This window comes from Trachemys scripta, chromosome 2 (genome assembly GCF_013100865.1).
Source record: "Trachemys scripta elegans isolate TJP31775 chromosome 2, CAS_Tse_1.0, whole genome shotgun sequence".
Taxonomy (NCBI): Eukaryota; Metazoa; Chordata; order Testudines; family Emydidae; genus Trachemys; species Trachemys scripta.
This window is the reverse complement of record NC_048299.1, coordinates 163,391,906-163,415,190: the sequence shown is the minus strand read 5'-3', so window position 1 is coordinate 163,415,190 and position 23,285 is coordinate 163,391,906. Positions and strand designations below refer to the sequence as shown.

The window sequence follows — 23,285 nt, the reverse complement described above, 5'->3', positions numbered from 1 at the left end:
CGTATGGGACTCGTCCTAGGAGTGACACCCTGCATAGTGTCCCCCTTGGCTGGTAATAGCCGGAAGGCCGCCCTCTTTTGTTTACGGTCCAGCACGCTCCGTGGTATAGCGCCTTCGCTCCTGTTTTTCTTCCTTTTCCTAAGTGTTTGTGTGTTCTTTCTTCTGGGCGGCAAAATCCATCGCGCCGCCCCAGCCCGCAGGGCTCAGCAACGCGTCCGTACACGGACACGAGTGTCAATGGTGAAAAAGTGTGAGGTCCCTGGTGATTTCACAAAAAATGGAAGAGGGACTGGCTGACCTAACCCCCCCGTCCCCCCATTGTCTGTCACTCCCGGCGCCACGTGGCGGTGCCCACCCCGCTCCCCGGGCTCTGGGCTCTCCCGCTCGCTGGCAAGACCAACCAAGCCCAGCGCGCCGGGCTGCAGGGTGCAGAGCGCCCTGGCCAATCAGCGGCCAGAGAGGCGAGAGCACGCGGCCAGCGCGTGTCAGTGCTCAGGGCGCGGCTTCCTGGGCTCGCCCAGCCCCGCCCCCGGACTACGGCTCCCAGCAGGCTCCGCGCTGGGCCGCCTCTTTTCCGGGGACGTGACGCCAGGCCCGATGCGCCGGAAGTGGGTCCCGGCGACGTGACGTTATTTACGCGCGACGCCGACCCCCCCCCCCACACACACACAGCTGGGTGAAGGTGACGGGTGGAAGCGCGCGGCCCGGACAGACCCGATCCCCGGCCCCGCCCGCCATGGCCGCGCGGCAGCTGCTGAGCCCCCGCGGCGCTGCCGCCCTGCGCCGCTTCTCCGCCGCCGCCGGCTCGGTGAGTGGGGGCGGGGCCTGGGGCCGTCCTCTCCCCGCCCCCCCAGGCGATGACTCTGGAGCCGAGTGACGCGGCCCCGCCCCTGCACCGCCAGTGCCCTGGAGCCCCCCGCAGGGCAGGGCAGGGGCCGGAGCTGGGCAGTGGCTTGGCCCCAGCCCGAGACTGTCCCCCCCAGCAGTGGCAGAGCCAGGGATAGAACCCAAGTCCCAGCCCGTGCTCTAGCCACTAGGCAACACTGTCTCTCATTACAAAAAATCATAGACTATCAGGGTTGGAAGGGCCCTCAGGAGCTCATCTAGTTCCACCCTCTGCTCAAAGCAGGACCAATCCCCAGACAGATTTTTACCCCAGTTCCCTAAATGGGCCCCCTCAAGCATTGAACTCACAACCGTGGGTTTAGCAGGCCAATGCTCACACCACTCAGCTATCCCCCACTACATTGTCCCTCCTCTGCTACCGCTGGGTGCCAGGGCAGCCCTGGGTAGGATTGGGGTAGGGTGATCAGACAGCAAGCGTGAAAAATCAGGATGGGGATGGGGGGTAATAGGAGCCTATATAAGAAAAAGACCCCAAAATCGGGACTGTCCCTATAAAATTGGGACATCTGATCAACCTAGATTGGGGTAGTGCTGGGGGGTGGTCCCAGGTTAATGCCTGCCCATGAGGGAGTGGTGCTGCTTGCTGTGGGACTGGTAGCAACTCACCTTGGCAATGTGTCTTCTGCAGACAGCGCCTAAGAAAACCCAGTTTGGCTCTTTGAAGGATGAGGACCGGATCTTCACAAATCTCTACGGACGCCATGACTGGAGGTGAGATCCAAGCTGCACAGCCTACAATATGACTCCTCGCTCCTGGGCCATTGGATGCTGCCGTGTACTTCTACTCTGGTTGCAGCTGGAGTGTGGACCAGTGGGCACTGGCAGCCTGGGGATGGGTTGGGGAGATCCCATGTTCCAGTCCCCCCTGCTACTCCCAGCCCTAGGGCTGGATGGGTGCTGGCACCCTCTAGAGAGGAAAAGCCCCATGTCCCATTCCTTGCCTTCCCAAGGAAGGGAGCTGTATCAGAGGCAGTGTTCCCCAAAGATGAAAGGGCCCCATGTCCCATTCTCCACCCAGATGAGCCTGTTGGACCCCCTCCTCCTGCCTGGGGCTGGATTGGAGCTGGCACCTCCTACAGGTGAAAAACCCTGCACATTCCCCACCCCTCTGAGCCAACCAATTCCCCCGCCCTGGAATCAGATTGGAGTCAATGCCCCCTGGATGGGAGAGGTCCTGCATTCCATTCCCCAACCCTGAGTCTGCCAGTCCCCCTTCCCTGTACTGGGGCTGGGTCGGAGCTGGTGCCCCAGGGAGGTAAAAGAGCCTGTATCTGTTAGGTTTGTGCTCTAGGCTTGGTACTGCTGATCCCATAATGTAGCCAGCTGTTTTGCCTTCTCTCTTGTCCAGGCTGAAGGGGGCTATGAGCCGGGGTGACTGGTACAAAACCAAGGAGATCCTGCTGAAAGGGATCGACTGGATCTTGAACGAGATCAAGACCTCGGGCCTGCGAGGTCGGGGCGGGGCTGGCTTCCCCACAGGCCTCAAATGGAGCTTCATGAACAAGCCTTCAGATGGCAGGTGGGTGGGGCAGGGCTGCCACTGTTGGGCCCCTAACAGCATGGGGTGGACAATGGCTCAGGGCGGTACAGCTCCTTCTCCTAATCTGAAACATCCCTGTGGGGCAGGGCTTGGGGGGTGGGCAGTGCTGGGGCCTGCATAGAACCCAGACATCCTGGCTGCAAGCCCCCAGCACTAACAAGCGTTCCCAGAATACCTCCACCCCGGGGGCAGTCCCATTGCAGGGCATGGGGCCGCTGAGCTGCAGCGTGTCTGGGCCCCATTGGCTCCCTGGGGTGGGGACAGCTGGCAGTGCTGGCCCAACGAGCCTTCCCTGCTGGCAGCAAGGTAGTGGAGCTGGGTCTGCTGTGGGATGGTAGCTCACGCGGGGAGGGCTGCTGCGGTCGGTCCGATGGGGTCTGTGTTCCAGGCCCAAGTACCTGGTGGTGAACGCGGATGAAGGGGAGCCAGGCACCTGTAAGGACCGCGAGATCATGCGCCATGACCCACACAAGCTGGTGGAGGGCTGCCTGGTGGCAGGGCGCTCCATGGGGGCCCGGGCTGCCTACATCTACATCCGTGGGGAGTTCTACAATGAAGCCTCCAACCTGCAGGTAAGCAGAAGCTATAGGGGGAGCAGGTGCACTGACCCACAGAGCCTGGGGGTGGGGGCAGCAACTGCCATTTCGACCCATTTCCCCATGTGGCACAGAGGGCAGGGCTGGGGTTGTGATGGCAGGAGCAGCTGCTCTGACCAGTCTCTCTGCAGGGCACAGAGGGCAAGGCAGGCCAGGGAGCCAGGCCAGGTGGGTGTGGAGCAGCAGGGCCGGGGGAGCAGCTGTGCTGACCTGTCTCCCTGCAGGTGGCGATTCGCGAGGCCTATGAGGCAGGTCTGCTGGGCAAAGACGCCTGCAGCTCAGGCTACGACTTCGACGTGTTTGTGGTGAGGGGCGCCGGGGCCTACATCTGTGGGGAGGAGACAGCGCTGATCGAATCCATTGAGGGCAAGCAGGGCAAGCCACGCCTCAAACCGCCCTTCCCAGCTGACATTGGTACGACCCACCGGGGAACTGTGCTGTTGTCGGGGAGATGGGGGGTGCCTTAGTGGGGGTTCGCTTGCCCTCTTTAGGGGACTGAGGGACTGTGGGGTGTTCTAGCTGGGTCCCCCTGCCCAGCTGCTTGTGGGGGCACTGTTTTTGGGGGCACCAGGATAACCCAGCCTGCTCTGTGTCCACGTCACTGCCCTCTCCTTCCCAGGCGTGTTCGGCTGCCCCACTACCGTGGCCAATGTGGAGACGGTGGCTGTGGCGCCCACCATCTGCCGGCGCGGGGGAGCCTGGTTTGCCAGCTTTGGGCGTGAACGCAACTCGGGCACCAAGCTCTTCAACATCTCCGGGCACGTGAACACGCCCTGCACGGTGGAGGAGGAGATGTCGGTGCCACTCAAGGAGCTGATTGAGAAGCATGCGGGTGAGATGCCAAACCCTGGCCCTCCCCTGACTGCTGGGTGAGCGACAGGGCTGGACTCTCCCCCCCCCCCCCCCCCCTTCCCATCTTAGGCCACTTCGTCTCCGGGCTGCCCCACAGGTCTAGCTCCAGCTGTTGCGGCTGTGGGTGGCTCACCCTACAGAAGTAAGGCTGTGGGGGGACAGGTGCTGGCCTGCTAACCCTGCTTGTGGCCTGTGCAGAGGGGCTGATCCGTCGCTTCCACCCAGAGCCTGGAGTAGCAGGTTGCACTAGGAGGAGGGTTTGGGGGAAGGGGACAGCACTGGGCATCATGGATCTGGTTTGCCGTGGGGAGGGGGAGCGCCTAGGCCTAACCCTGCCCCCTCTGTGCACAGGAGGTGTGCGCGGGGGCTGGGACAACCTCTTGGCGGTGATCCCAGGAGGCTCCTCCACCCCCCTCATCCCCAAGTCGGTGTGTGAGACGGTGCCCATGGACTTCGACGGGCTGGTGCAGGCGCAGACCGGGCTCGGCACAGCTGCCGTCATCGTCATGGACAAATCGGTAAGGCCCCCGCCCCCTGTGGCACGCCCCTCCCCCCCCCGCCAGCCGGCCTGGTTCCTGCAGCAGGGCACTCACCCTCTCCTCCTCCCCCAGACAGACATTGTCCGAGCCATTGCCCGCCTCATCGAGTTCTACAAGCACGAAAGCTGTGGGCAGTGCACCCCCTGCAGGGAGGGTGAGTGCTGGGAGCTGGGCTGCTGCTGATCTGGGTACGGCTGGGGGGAGATATGCCAGACTGCCCATTGGTGGGATCAGAGGTGGGGGATGAGGATGCTGGGCGGGCTGGGGTCACTGGGGGTGTTGGGGAGGATGCTGGGCGGGCTGGGGTCACGGGGGGTGGTGGGGAGGATGCCGGGTGGGCTGGCTGGGGTCACTGGGGGTGGTGGGGAGGATGCCGGGCGGGCTGGCTGGGGTCACTGGGGGTAGGGTGGGGGAGGGAGGATATCCGACTAGCTGGGACCATGGGTGGAATTGGGGGTGAGGATGCTGGACTGGCTGGATCTGTGGTGTGGGGGGATGATGCCCAGCTGTCAGGGCCTGTGGGTGGGATCAGGGGAGGGCAGCTCTGTGGATGGAGCCTCACCCCCCTGGCGTGCGGGCTGTGATTGGCTGTGGTGCCCACCCCCAGGTGTGGATTGGATGAACAAGGTGATGTGGCGGTTCGTGCAAGGCAACGCGCAGGCAGCCGAGATCGACGCGCTCTGGGAGATCAGCAAGCAGATTGAGGGCCATACCATCTGCGCCCTGGGCGACGGGGCCGCCTGGCCTGTGCAGGTAGCGGGCGGCTGGGCACCAGGGCAGGGGGTGGCCTGGCAGAGGGGAGGGGTGTGTGGGTAGATGGTGGGTGTGCTCATAAACTAGCCTGGCAGAAGGGCAGTTGGGGGGAAGAGGCTCCTGCAGATGGGGGGGTACATCTGGGGGGCTGCTCTGTGTGTGGTGAGGGGTGGGTGGCAGATGCAGGATGGGGGTGGGGTGCTATCTTGCCAGCCTTGCGCACTCATTCCTTGCTTGCAGGGGCTGATCCGTCACTTCCGCCCAGAGCTGGAGCAGCGGATGCGGCGTCACGAGGAGACCCAGGCTCGGCAAGCATCCGCGTGAGGGCTGGGTGCCCGGTGATGGAGGGGACCGGATCCCGCCTCTCTGTGTGTGGTCAGTGCCCCTCCCCCATGACGACGTCCGGGAGGGGCTGAGCACTTGACACGTTGGCTGGGATCCGCATGGGGCAGCCCTCTGTGCCTCTGGGTGGTGATGGGTTTTTCTCGCGTGTGCGGGGTGGGTGACTTAACCTGTGTGTCTATTGGGGTTTCTCTTGCGTGAGGGGGAGACCCCCGTGGCTGTGCTGTCTTCTCACCCTCCCCTGCTGGGTGAGCTCTCCAATAAACGTGCTGTGGTGGCAGCCAGTATCTCCTTCCTGTGTGAACGCGCATCTGTGGAACGCCAGGGCGCAGCTGGGCGCCGAGCCACAGGCTGCCGTCCCTCACACGGCCGCCCCTTCCCTGCCAGGAGAGCGGCAGGTTGGGTTCCCTTACAGCTGTGATGGTCTGGCTGTTCTTGGGGGTGATCTGGTACCAGTTGAGCTCTGCTTGGCTCTCATTTGAAAGCCCGACCTGACACTTCCCCCAAGCCTGAGCCAGTGCTGCTGCCACCTCCTTGTCCTGGGGGCTTCCTGCCCCCAGGACCCGTGCCTGCGATCTGTCCCTGCGTGGGAGCTCGGTGTGGCAGCGGCCGTGTCCCGCTCCTGCCTGGGTGCGCGGCGGCGAGGTGCTGTGACTCGTCCGCACGCTCACTCTGTAGCACACGCAGTGCGGCCGGCGACTGGAAAGAGACGGGCAGGTGGCTGCTGCTGTGCCAACCCCAAGGGCAGCAGGTGGTGGTCAGATTCGACCGGAGCCCACGGGGTTGGGCTGTTTTCTGACCTCGCTTCACCCAAACCGGACCCTAGTGAACAGGTTGCAGTATGGGGGGAGGGCGGAGTGTGTGGTTGGGGAGCGGCACTGCATGTGGGGGGGGTGGGGGGAGAAGAGCCAGGGGCAATGGCTGTGGGCGGGGCATCCATAGTGTCTGGTGGGGGAGGTGAGGACTGGCCCCAGAGGCCCTGGCTGGGGCCCACATGTGGTTGGGAGGGGGCCAGGCTGGGGCACCAGGAGTTCCCCCACTCTCTGTTGCTGGCTCCAGCCCCCGTTGCTGGCAGGGGTGGGGTGAAGGGGGCTGTTTGTGAGTTCCTGTTGGTGTCTCCTGCAGGGCAGGAGCTGAGGCCCAGCAGGGGGCAGGACCTGGCCCTGGGTCCCCCAGCACTGAGAGGGCACGCTGAGCTCAGGGAGGCTTGTTTATGAGTAGACCCCACATGAAATACAGCAGCTGCCAGCATCCTGGCTCATGCAGGTCTCGTCAGCATCCCCCCTCCAGCCACCGTGTAACTCTCCCCAGCGTTATCACAGGCTGGGGATTCCCTCCTGGGGTCATCCCCTCAGCTCTGTCCCATGCCTCCGGGAGGGGCACGCCCAGCCTGCCCCCCTTGTTCTTTCTGCCCTTGAGAGGGGGGGACACCTCGCCTAGCCTGCCCCGCTGGCTCTCTCTGCCTCCAGGGGGCCCTCGCCCAGCCCGGCCAGCTGGCTCTGTCCATGCTGCGGGGCCAGGGCAGGCCATAGCGCAGGTGGGCTGAGGGCTCAGCGGGTGCTGGGTGGGCGTGTTCTCCGGCGGTAGGCGCTGGGCGCCAGCAGCTCCAGCGTGAGGTCTGTGATGATGGCCGTCAGCCCCCACACCCGGTAGCGGCCGTTGAGGAAGACGGGCAGCGTGTAGCTGTAGCGGCCCTGCTGGCAGAAGTGGGTGTAACCGTGGTTCTGGGCCTGCAGCAGGTGAGACACGGGGATGGTGAAAACATCCTCAACCTGGCGGCAAAGAGAGACAGAAAGGGCATGTTGGTGTTGCCCTGCCCGGCAGGGTCCCGTTACCCCTGCGCCTGGCCCTCAGCCCACTTGCTGAGCTGGGCTAGGAAAGCAGCACACCCGAGTGCCCTGCGCGCCCAGCACGCAGTACCTCCTACAGTTGAGTAGGGACCCAGGAGAGGAACAGCTGGGACCACAGCTGCTCCCTCCTTGACAAGCCTCCCTGACCCCATGTCCGCCTCCTCCCTCCCCACTAGAGGAGCGTATTCTGGAGCACAGATACAGCTGCACCAGGACAGTATCTTGTCATCCCCCCCCAGCGGTCCCACTCTTCCTCCAGGGCAGGCCATGTGGCCTCACTACCTCTGAGAAGGAGCCACTGGGCTCCATCCCATTAACTCTGCCCAGTGCATCCCACTGAGCCAGACCCCTGCTCAGAGACTTTTACACCCTGCAGGGACTAATACACCCCAACCAGTGTTTGCAGCGACACCAGGCAGCCTTTTCCACACACAGCAGGGTTTATTAGTCACCTGGAACCAGTCTGGGGAGGTTCTTGGGGCAGCAGAGAGAAATAAAGGTTAAGACACTGTCCATCTGGCCAAGCCAGTGCCATCAACTAGCCAAGCTGCATGGCCTCCATTTCAGGCTCTGTCTGTCCTGTCTCACGTGAGCACACTGTGTCTCTCAAACGCCCCCTCCTATCCCTTCCCGGCCTCTCTCTCCTCAGTTCTCGAGCTGGCCTCGGCTCTGCGTCCCTGCCGGGGTGGGGGAAACCTCCTTCCTCATGGCTCTTGGTTGCTACGTGTGCACGTTCTCGTCCCTAGGGCTTCCTATTGTCTTTTTTGGCTTAGGCATTGATATGGCTCAGTTCTAGCCCGTTCCTTGTTCATTACGCCCCACACAGCAAAACGCCACCCACAACTCATGTCTCCTGTGCTGCCCCACATGCAAATTTAACTCTTCTTTCATAGGTTCCAAGGCCAGAAAGGCCTGTTGCCATCATCTCATGTGACCTCCCGTCTAACCCAGGCCAGGGAACTGCCCCAAAACAATCCCTAGAGCAGAGCTTTCAGCAAAACGTCTAGTCTTGATTTGAACATTGCCAGAGATGGAGAATCCACCATGACGCTTGGTAAATTGTTCCAATGGTTAATTACGCTCACGGTTAAACATTGACACCTTATTTTCAGTCTGAATTTGTCTAGTTTCAACTTCCAGCCACTGGATCCTGTTAGACCTTCTCTACTAGACGGAAGAGTCCATTAACTATTTGTTTTCCCATGTACATAGTTATGGACTCCGATTGAGTCGCCCCTTAAAATCTTCTCTTTAAGCTAAATAGATCAAGCACCTTGAGTCTATCACTATAGGGCAGGTAATCATTTAGATCTTCCCTGAACCTTCTCCAACTTATCCAAATCTTACTTGAAGTGTGGGCTCCAGAACTGGACCCAGCCGTGGTCACACCAGTGGCAACTAAAGGGGTAAAATAATCTCCCTTGTCCTACTCAAGATTAGGCAGGATCACGTTAGCTCTTTTGGCCACAGCATCACACTGGGAGCTCATGTTCAGCTAACCACCCACCCCGACTCCAAAATCTTTTTCAGAGTCACTGCTTCTGAGGATACAGTCCCCCATCACAAACACACCCTACTTTTTTTGGCCCTAGATGTATACATTTACCCACATATTGTTTGCTTGCGCCCAGTTTCCCAGATCGCTCGGTATCTGTGATCCTGTCCTCTTCGTTATTTACCACTCCCTGATTTTTGTGTCATCTTCAAACTTTATCAGTGATGATTCTGTTTTTTTCTTTTAGGTCATTGACAAAAATGTTAAATAGCGTAGGGCCAAGGACCAATTCTCATGGGACCTACTGGAAACACACCTTCTCAGTGCAATTCCCATTTAACATTTTCCACCACTGGGTGGTACTGCAAAGTACGTGGCCGGGGAACTGAGGCACACATAGCATTCATAAACATATTACAAAAATTTCCCACAGTCACAGAAGATGAAGAGGCGACTTGCTCTGGTCTATAAGGATCTCCAAAGGACACAGGCAAAGTGAGGCCCCAGGGCTGGGGTCAGACTGAAAATGAGGCACAAACAGCTAATAGGGCGGGGAAATAATACTTGGTACAAGGTGCCCAGGGCAGGGTGGATTCCCCATCATTCTTCAATGAACTCTCAGGCCATGTCTACGCTAAGGGTGCTGCAGCTATGCCGCTGTAGCGGAGACACTTCCTACACGGAGGGATTTTTCCATCGCTGCGGGAACTGCACCTCTCTGAGCAGCGGCTGCTAGGGCCTCTGAAGTCTTCTGTCGACCTAGCCCTGTCCGCTCCAGAGACTAGGCTGGTGCAGCTGTAGTGCTCGGGGCAGGAGGGGAACTCTTCACACCCCTGAGAGCTGTACCTCACCCTAACATTTAAGTGTAGCCCAGCAGGCTTCAGGGTCTCTTTGCAGGAGATGGGCTCTCCCCCAGCCAGGACACCACTGCCCGAGTGCAGGGCCAGCGCAACCCATTAGGCGACCTAGGCGGTCGCCTAGGGCGCTACAATTTGGGGGGCAGCGACCGCGGCAGTATTTCAGCGGCGGGACCTTCCGCCACCTAGGGCGGCAGAAAAGCTGGTGGCGCTCCTGCCCGAGTGGGTTGCTAGGTGGGGGGCTCCAATTGCTGCAGGAGGGGAGCTGCTGGGCAGCAGAGGGGTCCCCAAGCAAGGGGCACTGGGCTGGTCTTGGGTTGCTGGATTGGGGGGTCTCTGGGCAGGGCAGGAACTCAGCCAGGGTGATTGGGAAGCTCCTCTCTGGCCAGACCATGAGTCACTCCGCGCAGGGGGAGCCTGAGGCAGGCAGGCAGCCAGGTCCCCGGTGACACTGGCCCCAGCTGCCCATAGGCCAGGGGCTCTGCTGATCTCCCTCCCTGCTAACCAGGCTGGGGCGCTGTCCTCTGGCCAGGGACCTGAAGGATGGTGGGGGCCCTGCACATGCTAAGGGCAGCTGCAAGCGGCATAGCCATGGCAGGGTGGGGTCTGCGTGGGGCTCACCTCCTGTGGGTTGGGGCTCAGACACACACACTCCAAGGGGCCCAGATGTGCCAGGACGGGAGCAACAGTCAGTCCCCTCTGGAAGGAAACCAGAGTGAGACCCCACCACTGACACTGGCTTCCCTAGGAACCTCCCCCCTCCAGGACCCACCTTTGTCTCACAGAGATACCCCCTGCCCACAGGACCCACCTCCACCTTCCAGCACCACCGCCCTGGAATCCTCCCTAAGAGACCCCTCGGCTTCACAACACAGCCCCAACAGAACCCACCCCTCCTTGGAGAGCCCCCCATGGACCCTCTGCCTTGCAGTGCCACCCCCCTCCTCAGAGAGACCCCCCATGGACCCTCCTCCTGACAGCACCACCCCCCTGAATTCTCCCCTCCTCAGATGACCCCCCATAGACCCTCTGCCTCACAATGCTGCCCCCCCCCAGAAGCTCCCCCTCCTCAGAGAGGGACCCCTCCGATAGCCTCTCTGCCTCACCACCTCCACATCACAGGGCTCACCCTGCCTCAGAGAGATCCCCCCCATGGCCTTCCATCTCAGCATCTCCCCCTTCATCTCACAGTAGCCTCCCTCCTCTGAGACGCCCCTATGGCCCTCTACCTCACAGCGCCCCACCCCGGGACACACCCCACCTCAGAGACACTGCCAATGGGACATCCCCACCTTATAGTGCACCCCCCCATAGGACCCTTCCCTTTTGTGCAGTACACCCCCTCCCCAAAAGAACCCTCCTGCCTCATAGCACCTCCCCTCACATTACCACACCCAGTGGACCTCAGCCCCAAGGGGACCCCAACTCACATGGCTGCCCCCCATGGGACCCTGCTCCAGAGCAATACCCCACCCTTCATGTTGCTCCTCCCACATGATCCCACCCCAGACAAACCCGCCCTGCCCCAAAGTGATCCCCCCTCCCCTCACAGGACCCTGCCCCAGAGAGACACCTCCCCCCCTTCCCTCACACTGCCCTGCCCCAGTGATTCCCTAACACTGCTAGGGGAGCGGAGTGGTGTTACCCCGGTGGGTAGGGGTTTCATGACCCCCCAGATGCTCTCAGCCCCCAAGTGCAGGCCCAGCTCTTCCTGCGTCTCCCTCAGCGCTGTGGCGATCACATCCTGGTCGGAGCTGTCGCACTTGCCGCCCGGGAAACTGCAGCAAGAAAACCAGAGTCTCCTTAGAGGGCAGGCAGAAATCCACTGTCCCAGGCGCTGTGGCAGGCAGGAGGGGCCTCTTCCACCCTGGCACCGGACACTCAGGGACTGGCGAAAGGGGCACAGACTTATCACAGCACCGCAGAGAAGAGCTTCCGTTAACTATCGAAACAACGGGGGGGTGGGGAGGGGGTGGAGGGGCACTGGCAGGGCTGTGTGTGAGGAGAGCCCAGGGCTGGGATGGCAGGGGACTGTGAGGTGGGATTGAGTGGCACCGGTAGGGCTGGGGGGTGGGGAGCCCTGGGCTGAGATAATGGGGCTGTGGGTCAGGATTGAGGGGCACCGGCAGAGGTGTGTAGTGGTAGCTCTGGGCTGAGATAATGGCATGTAGGTGGGATTCAGGGGCACCGGTAGGGTTGTAGAAGGGGGTGGGAGGGAGCCCAAGGCTGGGATTGAGGGGCACCAGCAGAGCTGTGAAGGGGTGAGGGGAGCCCAGGGCTGGCATAGCAGGGGCTGTGGGTCGGGATTGAGGGGCACCGGAGCTCTGGCGGGAGCCCAGGGCTGGGATAGCAGGGGATGCAGGCTGGAATTGAGGGCCACCGGCAGAGCTGTGGGAGGGGTGGGGATAGCCCAGGGCTGGGATAGCAGCAGCTGTGGGTTGGGTCTGAGGGGCACTGGCAGAGCTCTGGGGGGAGCCCAGGGCTGGGATGGCAGGGTCTGTGGGTCGGGATTGAGGGGCACCGGCAGAGCTCTGGGGGGAGCCCAGGGCTGGGATGGCAGGGGGTTCAGGCTGGAATTGAGGGGCACCGGCCGCTGTGCATGCAGTGGAGGTAGGGCTTGGGGAGCAGGGCTGCAGGGCACTCAGTGAGTCGAGGGCCGGGGTACCTGACATCTCCCTTGTGATGGCCCGTCAGCGTGCTGGAGCGCAGCGTGTACAGCAGCGCAGGGTACCCGCTCACAGAACACAGTGTCACCAGCACAGCCGCTGCCACCGCCTCCTGCCGGTAGCGTCTGGTGGAGGTCTCCAGCAGCCCTCGGCACCGCTGCTCGTTCTCCTGGGACAGGTACCCCCGGGGAGAGCCACCTGCCCTCGTGGCACCGAGTGTGAGGCGGGCGCTCAGGCGGAGATGGTGCAGGGCAGGGAACATCACACCCTGCAGAGAGAGCAAGAGGACAGCGCAACTGAGGCCAGCTGCCCTTCACCGAACCACGGCCCCGTCAGCTCGCAGGGCAGAGCTCACTGGGTGGAGCAAGGGGGCTGGAGGCCAGAAGCTCCATCTCAGAGGCAGTGAGGCTGGGGGGCCTGCCCTGAAGGAAGAGTGGGACCCCTTGGAGGTCTGGTGCACTGAAGGGTTCCAAGCACTGTTTAAAAACTGGGGCCTAGCACCGATCCCGTGGGTCTGTGACAGATGAGTTCAAGTACTTAGTCCCACTTTAAGGCATTTTAAACACTGTTTCAGTAATGCACACCACTTTATACTTGGTTTTAGTTACATATTCAAATTGTGGTTCCATAAGGCAGTAGATTCAGTGATTAATTTAGGGTTGGACAAATAAAAAGTAAAACTGCACTGGGCATAATACGAATAGATGTAATTAGGAACGTCGGAATGCCTGTGTCCAATTTGGTTTGGTATTTTCCTCAAGGAAATCATACAAGTCATGACTCATTTCGGTTTTCAATATTATACAAATAATCAAAACCACTTGAGGAGATGAAAGCGACAGTAATGCAGAGGTGAAGGCTTGATGCATTATGCAATCAGAAGCATGCAGAGTTGCAGGCTACCAGTCTGGGCCCATTTGGCCATGCAGCATTCTGCAGCAGAAGACCAACTTTGATGCAGCGGATAGACCGAGCCTATTCCTCAGTTATGAATGGATGTATCCAAAGTTTAAAATGAATTCTATGCTTACTGCACTTGCACTGATGCAATTGCACCACCCGTTCTATGACGTTAGATGGACTATCAGCAGCCTTCAGATTTTTCCATCCTTTTTCTTCATAGTGGATGAAAACGTAGATTTTTGAATCCAGAGATTCTTCTGCTTTAAATGAAAGTAAATATGGCACAACGTCCGGATTTTTGCCGAGCACCCACTGCCTTGCAATATATTCTTGTTCAGCTGACAATTTCTTTCCTGCATATTTTGGATGAAGGAGGTTGATCAACATGTGTACAGGAGTAATTGACTCATGACCTCTCTTTTGTACTTTTGCTTTATGTGGTGCAAGGTCTTCATTTATCTGCAGATCCAACCATACTTCGCCTGTAACAGCAACTGTTGATGTGTGTCCCTTTGGAGTGAGTCAAGTGCCACAGCAACTGGTTTCAACTGAGCGATCAAGTTCTTTGCTTCTTGGTAAATTCCTTGAGTATTAATTATACTGATTGCTCTATCTTCAAATTCTGCCTCATGATTTCTCAAAATCCTAGAATCATAGAATATGAGGGTTGGAAGGGACCTCAGGAGGTCATCTAGTCCAACCCCCTGCTCAAAGCAGAACCAATCCCCAACTAAATCATCCTGAGATAATATGGCCGATTTTTAACATACGTTTCCAGGCATGTTATCTGATTGTTCCATCGTGTCACTGGGGATTTGGCATTCTTTTAACCAAGCTCCAGGCTGGGCGCGATTGCCAAAATACTTTTGTCAATCTACAACATTTCATCAAAGCACTTGGTGTAGGTTCTTGTCCAAGTAGATTGAGTCAATATGATGCACATCCATACATAACCCAAGTGCCGTCATCTTCTTCCAAATCACTCATCAGACTTTGCATCTTTTTCTTGTTTTCTGTCATGTAGCTCTTCACAATGCAACCATACAGTTCATTTGCTAATGCCTTGGCTTCTCTTGCCAGTGTAGCATAGTACTGTCCAGTCTTCTCATTCCATCCAGTATCAACCACTGATGCACGAACCACAGTCTTCCCTATTTGCACACAGTTAGCAATCACTGGTTGTGCACATTACGCCAGCCATAACGTAACTGCTTGTCCATGTAATTTGTTGCATGCTTCCACCCCTCAGGCCATCAGTAACTGCATTTCACTAAAAAGCAACAGAGGGTCCTGTGGCACCTTTAAGACTAACAGAAGTATTGGGAGCATAAGCGTTCGTGGGTAAGAACCTCACTTCTTCAGATGCAAGGGAACTGAAGAAGTGAGGTTCTTACCCACGAAAGCTTATGCTCCCAATACTTCTGTTAGTCTCAAAGGTGCCACAGGACCCTCTGTTGCTTTTTACAGATTCAGACTAACACGGCTACCCCTCTGATACTTGCATTTCACTGTTCACCTGCTACCTGCTTTTGACTGGGTCTTGGTAGCCTGGCCATAGGCAGCTGATCATTGCTTGAAAAGTTGGATGCTCAACAACAGAAAAGGGAATATTACAGCTATAAAAAAATTTAGCAATTTTCCAGTCACTCTTTTGTTTCAGTTCTGGAGTTGTTTTTGTTACAAAACCATTTATGATTGAAAAAAACGTAATAGTTCCTGCTCCTTGTCTTTGGCTGACCTGGATCCAGCTTCCTCCTGATGTACTTGGCAATGCAGCAATATCAGTACCTTCATCCTCAGAGTCTGAGTCTAACAATCACAGATGTTTAGCCAAAGTCAGTCCGTTCTGGGCGTCTCCTCCTTCTTTCCACTGCATTCAGCAAAAAGGTTCCCACCTGAGAGCTCGGTTGGCCCACTCGCTTGTTCTTTGCGATTTCTCTAGCTCTGTCGCAATTCGCCACCTTCGCAAACTTTCTCACAATAGCCATGAATTGGGCCGAGTGGTTTCTCCACCTTTTGCTCGTGCTGAAATATTTGGACTTGGAGTCACCGTGTGCACCAAGTCCAGGTGGAGCGGCCGCGCTCCAGCCACCCTGGCCAAGGGACAGGGGCCCGGGCTGGGCAGCTCCCCACCAACAGGAGCCAACAGGCTTCTGCAGCTGGGAGTCCCATGTTGGCTTTGCAGAAGGCACACAGGGAATTCCCCACACCCAGCAGGGTAGGGGCAGGCCCAGGCTCCGACCTTTCCCTTTCTGTTGGAGGGAGCCAAGGAAACAGTGTATACAGCCCATGCACCCCCCCCTGCACCCCCACCCCATGCATCCCATCCCCCTGCACCCACCTCATCTCTGTATCCCCCACCCCTGCACCCTCCACCCCCTCATCTCTGTATCCCCCACCCCTGCACCCCCGCACCCTCCACCCCATGCACCCCCTCATCTCTGTATCCCTCACCCCATGCACCCCCCTCCATCTCTGCACCCTCCACACCCGACTCCAACCCTCCCCCCACTCCTGCACCCCGGCCCCAACTCCCAGGGGCTCGCGCGGCAGTGTCTGGCCCCACGTGCTGAGGGGTGCCCCTGGCCGCGCACAGCCGGCACCAGGCCCCCGCCGCCCGCAGGTACCGCAGGGCCGAGGCTCACCAGGCAGCCCCCCGGACACCGCGGGGTCAAACCGCCCGCCTTGCCCTCCACAAAGATGGCTCCTGAACCAGCCTCTCCGCCCACTAACGGACCGCCCTCGGCAACTTCCGCCCCGGAACAACATGGCGGCAGAAGCCCCGCCGCTAACAGCCAATCAGATCACAGGAGTGCGAGCTGCGGCGCGGACACGCCCCCTTGCTGGCCCCGCCCTCTTGGGGGTTGGGCTGGGCTTTGCGCTAGCTGCCTCCTGGCGGGCACGTGGGGCGGGAGCTTGGGCAGCGCTGGGGCAGAGGGTCTGGGGGCGAGCTTGGGGGCAGTGACCCAGCCCTGGAGCACCTGACCATTTAGAGCCCCATCCCTTTCCGAAGACTCCCCCCGCCCTCCTGCTGTCCTCTGGGAATCCCTCCCCACAACCCCCCCAGTGCCCCCTCACCTCCCCCCCCAGCCCTGCTGCTGGCCTCTGGGAATCCCCCCCCCCCCCCCCCCCCCCCCCCCCGGTGCCCCCTCCCCCCCCCCCCCCAGCCCTGCTGCTGGCCTCTGGGAATCCCACCCCCCAAACCCCACCTCTGGGAACCCCTTCACCTCTCCCCAGCCCTGCGGCCAGCCTCTGGGAATCCCACCCCCACACTCCTCCCCACAAACCCAACCCCTGGAAGCCCCCTCACCCGCCGCCCCCTGAACCCTGCTGCCTGGTCTCTGGGAATCGCATCCTGGGAGCCCCCTGAGCCCCCCTCTGCCCGAGAACTGTTCTTGCAGGAGCCCCACCCTGCAGAAACCCCACCCGTTCCTGATCAGGCCCTGCAGCTCTCAAGCCCGTGCCACCCACGGCAAGGCCCAGCATGGAAACTGCGGCTGATCCCCCGCAGACAGGGCCTGCTCCCACTGACTCAGCACATGCTGCTGACTTCCCACAGACCCTCTGGGCATATGGGCATCCTGCTCCTGCCAAATCTCTTCTCTGAGCAGCTGCTGCTGGGCTGAGCAGACCCCGGCCTTCTGGACTGGCTCCTGCTCCTTGTCCCTTGTCCCTGCTTCCTCACCCTGCCGCCAGTTACTGACCGGCTGGGACCCTTGGCGTGACTCCTGACTATGACCCTGACTCTACTCTGGGCTCCAGCCCCTAGGTCAGACTGCTGACATTATGGGCCCTGACACTCCCCCAGGAACCCTGCCCCTGGGAACCCTACCTGCTTCCCCTGAGAACTCCTCCCTTCCCTCTGGGAATTGTGTCCCTGCCTCCCAGGAAGCCTGCTGTGGCAGTTCTTGGGGTATCCAGGAGTCTGAGTCATCCTGTTACCCCCCTCCCACCACCCAGTGAGAGGGAGTCTTGCCTGTGGTAGGTGGGTGTCAGCCTCCTAACACCACCAGCTTTTCAGGCACTCAAGCCCTCTCCTCTGGGCTATGCCACCTGCCCTTTCGGTGGAGAAGCACATGGTGATCGCTGTGTGGAAGCTGGCAACTCCAGACTGATATTGGTTGGTCACGAATCAGTTCAGCGTTGGGAAGTCGACCATTGGGGTGCGGTAACACAAGTGTGCAGGGCCATTAATTGCATCCTGCTACGAAGGACTGTGACTCTTGGTAATGTGCTTGACATATTGGATGGCTTTGCAGAAGGTCTAGATAATACTTAGTCCTGCCATGAGTGCAGGGGACTGGACTAGATCAGCTCTTGAGTTCCCTTCCAGTCCTATGATTCTATGATTTTATGAAATGGGATTCCCTAACTATGACGGGGTGATAGATTGCACGCATATTCAATTTTGTCCTACAGACCATCTTGCGATGGAGTACATCAATAGAAAGGAATACTTCTCTATGGTATTGCAGGTGCTTGTAGCTCACTATGGGCATTTCACTGACATCAACACAGGGTGGTTTGGGAAGGTGCATGATGCACACATCTTCAGGAACACTGGCCTGTACAAAAAGCTCCAAGCAGGGCCCTTCTTTCCAAAGCAGAAGAGTCCAGCGGGGAATATTGAAATACCTATAGTGATCCTGGGAGACCCTTGGTCCTGTGGCTCATGAAGCCTTACACGGGAAACCTGGACAGACGCAAGGAGAGCTTCAACAATAAGTTGAGCAGGTGCAGACTGACCATAGAATGTGCCTTTGGCAGATTAAAAGCGCGCTGGTGCTGCCTTTATGACAGGTTAGACCTAAATTAAGAAAATATTCCTGTGGTCATAGCGGCCTGCTGCACACTCTATAATATTTGCCAAGGGGACCGGGGGATATAAACAGCAGCTAAAAGAGAGAAAATCTGAACAGCTAGATTCATTCGTGTCAGTTCAGGGAAGGGGCTACTGAGCTACAAGAACGGTCAGTTTATGCCTCATTGCATGTGGTGGCTCAGTGTATTATTGAAATCGCCTCTCCAGAGTAATCACATGCTCCAAGGTAAACACAACCCAGCATGGATTATTTTTTCAAGGTCGTGGTGTGTGCGTGTGTGTAGGACAGGCACAGGATTTTTGAATATTTGTGTGTGTGTGATACTGGCTGTGTATCCCTGATTTGGGGGGGAAGTTGCCAAGTGCAGATCCCAGAGCAGTTTCAATTTCTCCCAAAAGGGCTCTGGAAAAGACATGCGAGACAAGCCACTGAAGAAACTGCCCAAAGGGGCAGAAGAGGGAATGTTTCTGAGTTTCCCTGCAAAACTCGATTTCTCACCACTCAGGCTCTGCGAGCCAGTTCGTGTCATTCCTGAAACTTGTACGCTAGAACAGGGATAGCCAACCTATGGCTCAGGAGCTGCGGGTAGCCAACAAGTTAATATGTGGCTCCTCGTATAGTCACTGATTCCAGGGCTGGAGCTACAGATGCCAACTTTCCAATGTGCTAGATGGAGGATGCTCACTGCTCAACCCCTGGCTCTGCCATAGGCCCTGCCCCCACTCCACCCCTCCCGCCCCCTCCCCTGAGCCTGCAGTGCCCTCACTCCTCACCCCCCTGAGCCTCTTGCACGCCACAAAACAGCTGATTGGGGGGAGGGAAGGGGAGGCACTGATCAGCGGGGCTGCTGGTGGGCGGGAGGTGCTGGGAATGGGGGGAGGGGAGCTGATATGGGGCTGCTGACATATTACTGTGGCTTTTTGGCAATGTACATTGGTAAATTCTGGCTCCTTCTCTGGCTCAGATTGGCCACCCCTGCTCTAAAAGCTTGAACCTGAAATCTACAACACGACCTGACTGACAGCTCCAACATACTCCAGATCCTTCCTTTGTGTACTGCACCACTTACACCCTGCCTGACACAACCCGGCCCATGGGAGGGGCTCTCTATACATAAATGGCCCTTCCAGCTATGGCACTGCTTGATCCAAACAATCCCAGGTGCAGGTGAGTTCATAATCTAGTAGGTGTGCTGGTGCTGGGCCCATGATCAGGGGAAGACTTGGTAGATGCCCCTAGCTGTACCCCAGAGTTGCTGAGATGTGGTGGTTCAGACACCCAGTTCCCCCCGCCCACTAGTCTTCCCGGGGCTTCTCCATGGCCCCATAGACTGTCAGCCCCTGCTCAGAGCCCCCCACCTCTCTGTGGTTTCTCCTGCTGCTGTGCTGCTCCTTCCCTTGGCTCACCCCCTTGGTGTGTGTGGGGCGGAGCTGTACCATGGGGAAGGCCTGTGCTTGCCCTGTTTCTTGACTCCCTGGCCAGGTTACTAAGGGCTATTGCCAGCCGGCATCAGTGACTCCTTACCCAGAATGCTGGGGTGTGTGTCTGTCCCCTGAGTATGTGGGGTTCCTGAACCCACAAGGCTGCACCCTCCCCCTCTTGGGTGCAGGGAGCCACACCCTCCCCCAGGTGTAATGTAGCCATTTGCGCCAAACTCTTCTCTCTCCCTGCATCCTGATCTCCTGCTGCCCATCTCTCCCTCCACGTGCCCACAGCTCCAGCAGGCAATAAGAGTCTGTATCTGGCACTGTGCTGTGTTCTCTTTCCCATCCCGCTGCCTGGAGGATGGTGCACGGGGACGACAGCTCGATCCTTGAGCTGCTCGGCGTGGAGGCCTGAGGGAACCTGACGGGTGCCCATGCAAGTGAGGAGCTCCCCCAAGATTTGCTGACCATGCTGCGAGATGGGGCGGCAGAGCTGGTGTCCTATCCACAGGGGCTGCCGTCCAGTGGCAGTGAGAATGCTGTCTGGCATGTGGGGCTGGGACTCAGGACTCCTGGGTTCTTATCTGTGTTATAAATTGTTAAACATAATCAAATTAATGCAAATATAAAAAATCAGGTCCCAGCTAAGTATAATAATGAGTCAAAAGAACCCAAAGTCACTTTGTTTTATTGTGTTACAGTCTGTGTAGCAATATTTTTGCATCAACAGAACAGTAAGGGCAATATATATCATTACTATGAATAGATCATTTTGATATTTAAAACCTGTAATCCTAATTTTAAAACAAATCAAATGAAAGTGGAAGAAGGTTTCATGCTAGAGAAGGACAGCATCTCTGAAAGGGCACCACCCTGGGTGACCTGCGAAGAGAGAAATAACACCTTGGGCTTTTTTCTTCCTGCTCCTTCAGATGTGGGAAGAAGATGTTAGAGGGCTTCCCCTTTTGTTCAGACAGAGCTCTTCTCTGCTTGTTCTTTTAATCTTACCAGTTGGGTGCTAGTTGGAAAATCTGAGCCCTGGCGATCAATTCTTGCCTTCTCTGATTTTTGCCGGCGAACTGCTAGGAGAAAACTGGAGTGGATGATTCCTCAGTTAGCAGGGGGTGAATCTCTTACCCACAGGGCTTCTGCCAAGCCTGAGTTAGAGCTTTGAACCATACAGGCTGTTGATGCAACCAGCCTGCAATGAGAATTGGCTGGGCAGCCCCATTGGCATTGCGGATAGAGACAGGTGCCTCGGCATGTGATTGGGACCGCAACACTTTAGCCTCAGATTTCAGTCTGTGCTTTCATGTGATATAACCCTGCTAAATTCTCCACCTCCCCAAAGGACCCCCTAGCAAAATCAGAAGTCAGGAATCCATATTTCTAATGAAAAAAACTGAGTATCATAAACAGCCAATTTTCCCTTTCCAGTCACCTTTCATTTTCCATCCCAAGCAGACCTTCAAGCTGTGCTCCCTTCACTTCCAGTTTCCTATAAAACGCCGACAATTTCCACTGGGAACTTCCCATGTATGGTTTCCTGCCCACCGGGTTGCTTTGGCGAAGTCTGAGGTCAGTGGGCTCGTGCCCCCTGGCCCCACCCCAACTCCGCCCCCTCCCTGCCCCTATTGGACACCTCCCCAAATCCCCACCCCAGCCCCACCTCTTCCCCAAGCGCGCCATGTTCCTCCTCCTCCCCCCTCCCTCCCAGGCTTGCCAGCTCCTCTGCTTACCTCCCAGTGCTTCCCGCTTTGCCGCCGCAAAACAGCCGGAGGGAGGGGAAGGAGCGGGAACTTGGCACGCTCAGGGGAGGAAGTGGGGAAGAGGCAGGGCCAGGGCGGGGATTGGGGGAAGGAGTCGGAATAGGGGCAGGGAGGGGGCGGAGCTGGGGCAGGGACTTTGGGGAAGGGGTTGGAATGGGGGTGGGGCAGGGGGGGAGTCGGAGTGGGGCTGGGGGCAGAGAGGGGGGTCGAGCACCCACCGGCGGGAGCAGAAGTCGAAGCCTATGCCATCAGCCACGCTCCGCCGGGACAGGCAGGTTACAGACTCTGCCGATTCGACTAGTACGTTGTCTTGTGTTTCACAGGGTCTGTCTTCACTGCTCTTACCCAGCTGTTGTCCTTACTCTGACCCCGTCCATACGCAAAATCCTCTCTCCTGATCGATGTAGGTGTTTTAAACCCAGGCGGGCTTGCTGGCCTGGCTGCTAGGGGGTGTTAAAGCCCTGTTGCAACTTTCATTCAGGCTGCTAACCTGCCCACTTTGCAGTGAGGACGCAGGTTAACCCGCTGCAGTGCTGATAGTCCTCCAGTGCCTTTCCACAATGCCCCCATGGGCCCAGAAGGTCAAAAATTCTCCCACAATGCTCTGGGGGGGGGGGGATCCTAGAGGCGGTCCGGCTTGCTCAGCACAAAGCCCCATGGAATATGTCTCCAGAAGTCCTAACAACCCTTGGGGGGGGGGGGGGGGGTAGCACCCATCAGGACACAGTAACTTAAGTCAGGCTTTGCATTGCGGTGGCTAACACTGAGGCTAGACTAACCCAAGTACTCAGACCTCGGGGCTAACCCTGCCGTAAAGACGCACCCCTTGACCAAGGCGTTCCAGCATGTCACGACACCTGGAGCTACGGGCAAAGGTAGGAGCCAGGCCTGCAAAGCCTCACTCGTGGGAGTCGTCTCATTGCACGCAATGAGACCACGGGTCTGTCCAAAGCTCTGTTACATCTTTCCAGCAACCTTCAACAGATCAGGCCCTCGGAGTGGGTGCTACTCCCTGGAATCAGGGCTTCCAGAAGCTGGCTCCAGACCGTAATCTCACTCTCGAAGGAGATAAAATCATCTACAGCCCATTGTCACACACGTGTTTTTTAAAAATGCTTTCTTAAAAAATCAACTCAGGAAATTCCTAGCCTGCTCTTTAGTCACAAGACCCTCACAGCATCCCTGTGAGACTGGGAATGACACGTATTCATCCCCTGGAGTGTAGCCTACGTTATAAAGATTTCCTCTGTTGGTTACATCCCTGGGGTAGCCCAGTGAAGCACTTTTATTGCTGAACCGAGTTGTTTTAAGACTGGCTCAGAGAAAGGGGCAGTGAAAGACCCAAGGAGCACAATCTAGTCAGCTAATATAGCTTATAAATAGGGCCCTACCACATTCACAGCTTCAAAAACGCATCACGGACTGTGAAATCTGGTCTTTTGTGTACTTTTACCTATATTATAAAAGTTCCCTAGACTATAGGGGAAAAGTATACAGAAGTACACTGCTTTTCCCAAACTGGGGGCCCCAACCCAAAAGGGGATCGCAAGGCTATTGTAGGGGGGGTCACAGTGTTGTCACCCTTACTGCTGCGCTCCGGCTGTCAGCAGCGCTGCTTTCAGAGCTGAGCGCACGGCCAGCAGCCGCTGCTCTCCGGTCGCCCTCTACAATAACCTTGCGACCCCCTTTAGGTCAGGACCCCCAGTTTGAGAAACGCTGAATCTTCAGGGCTGTGCCTGTTTATATTTTGCTGTGTTTAAATACATATTCGTGTTTGTTACAACACCGTGCAATTTAAGATTTAAAATAGGTGAAACTGTGACATTCAAGATTTTTTACAATGCTCTGATTGTGAAATTTGTGAAAATGGACAGTGAATTTGGCAGGGTCCTAGCTATTGGGCTCGAAGCAGCATTTAATTCACGGACAGTGTTATGCAGGTATAAGATTGCACGATGCAGATACCCCTT

General features: G+C 57.7%; 2 protein-coding genes across 4 annotated transcripts; one reads left to right on the top strand and one right to left on the bottom strand.

The window, feature by feature from the left end:
- The first annotated feature begins 653 nt into the window (after positions 1-653).
- NDUFV1 (NADH:ubiquinone oxidoreductase core subunit V1) lies at positions 654-5,822 on the top strand. Its single transcript, XM_034762133.1, has 10 exons — positions 654-808; positions 1,535-1,617; positions 2,255-2,425; positions 2,835-3,018; positions 3,267-3,456; positions 3,662-3,874; positions 4,246-4,412; positions 4,506-4,587; positions 5,041-5,186; positions 5,427-5,822. The coding sequence occupies exons 1-10, from the start codon at positions 737-739 to the stop codon at positions 5,508-5,510; spliced, it is 1,392 nt and encodes a 463-aa protein (XP_034618024.1). The 5' UTR covers positions 654-736; the 3' UTR covers positions 5,511-5,822.
- A 902-nt stretch (positions 5,823-6,724) lies between these two features.
- NUDT8 (nudix hydrolase 8) lies at positions 6,725-15,588 on the bottom strand. 3 transcript variants are annotated; one of them, XM_034762129.1, is made up of 5 exons: positions 15,120-15,588; positions 12,396-12,664; positions 11,376-11,508; positions 10,352-10,429; positions 6,725-7,300 (listed from the first exon to the last, which is right to left on the bottom strand). In XM_034762129.1, the coding sequence occupies exons 2-5, from the start codon at positions 12,656-12,658 to the stop codon at positions 7,079-7,081; spliced, it is 696 nt and encodes a 231-aa protein (XP_034618020.1). In that variant the 5' UTR covers positions 12,659-12,664; positions 15,120-15,588; the 3' UTR covers positions 6,725-7,078. The 3 variants fall into 3 exon arrangements, with proteins under 3 accessions (XP_034618020.1, XP_034618022.1, XP_034618023.1); XM_034762131.1 differs by lacking the exon at positions 15,120-15,588 and adding an exon at positions 13,428-14,610; XM_034762132.1 differs by lacking the exon at positions 10,352-10,429 and having other exon boundaries at positions 14,816-15,588.
- Between the last annotated feature and the right edge of the window lie 7,697 nt (positions 15,589-23,285).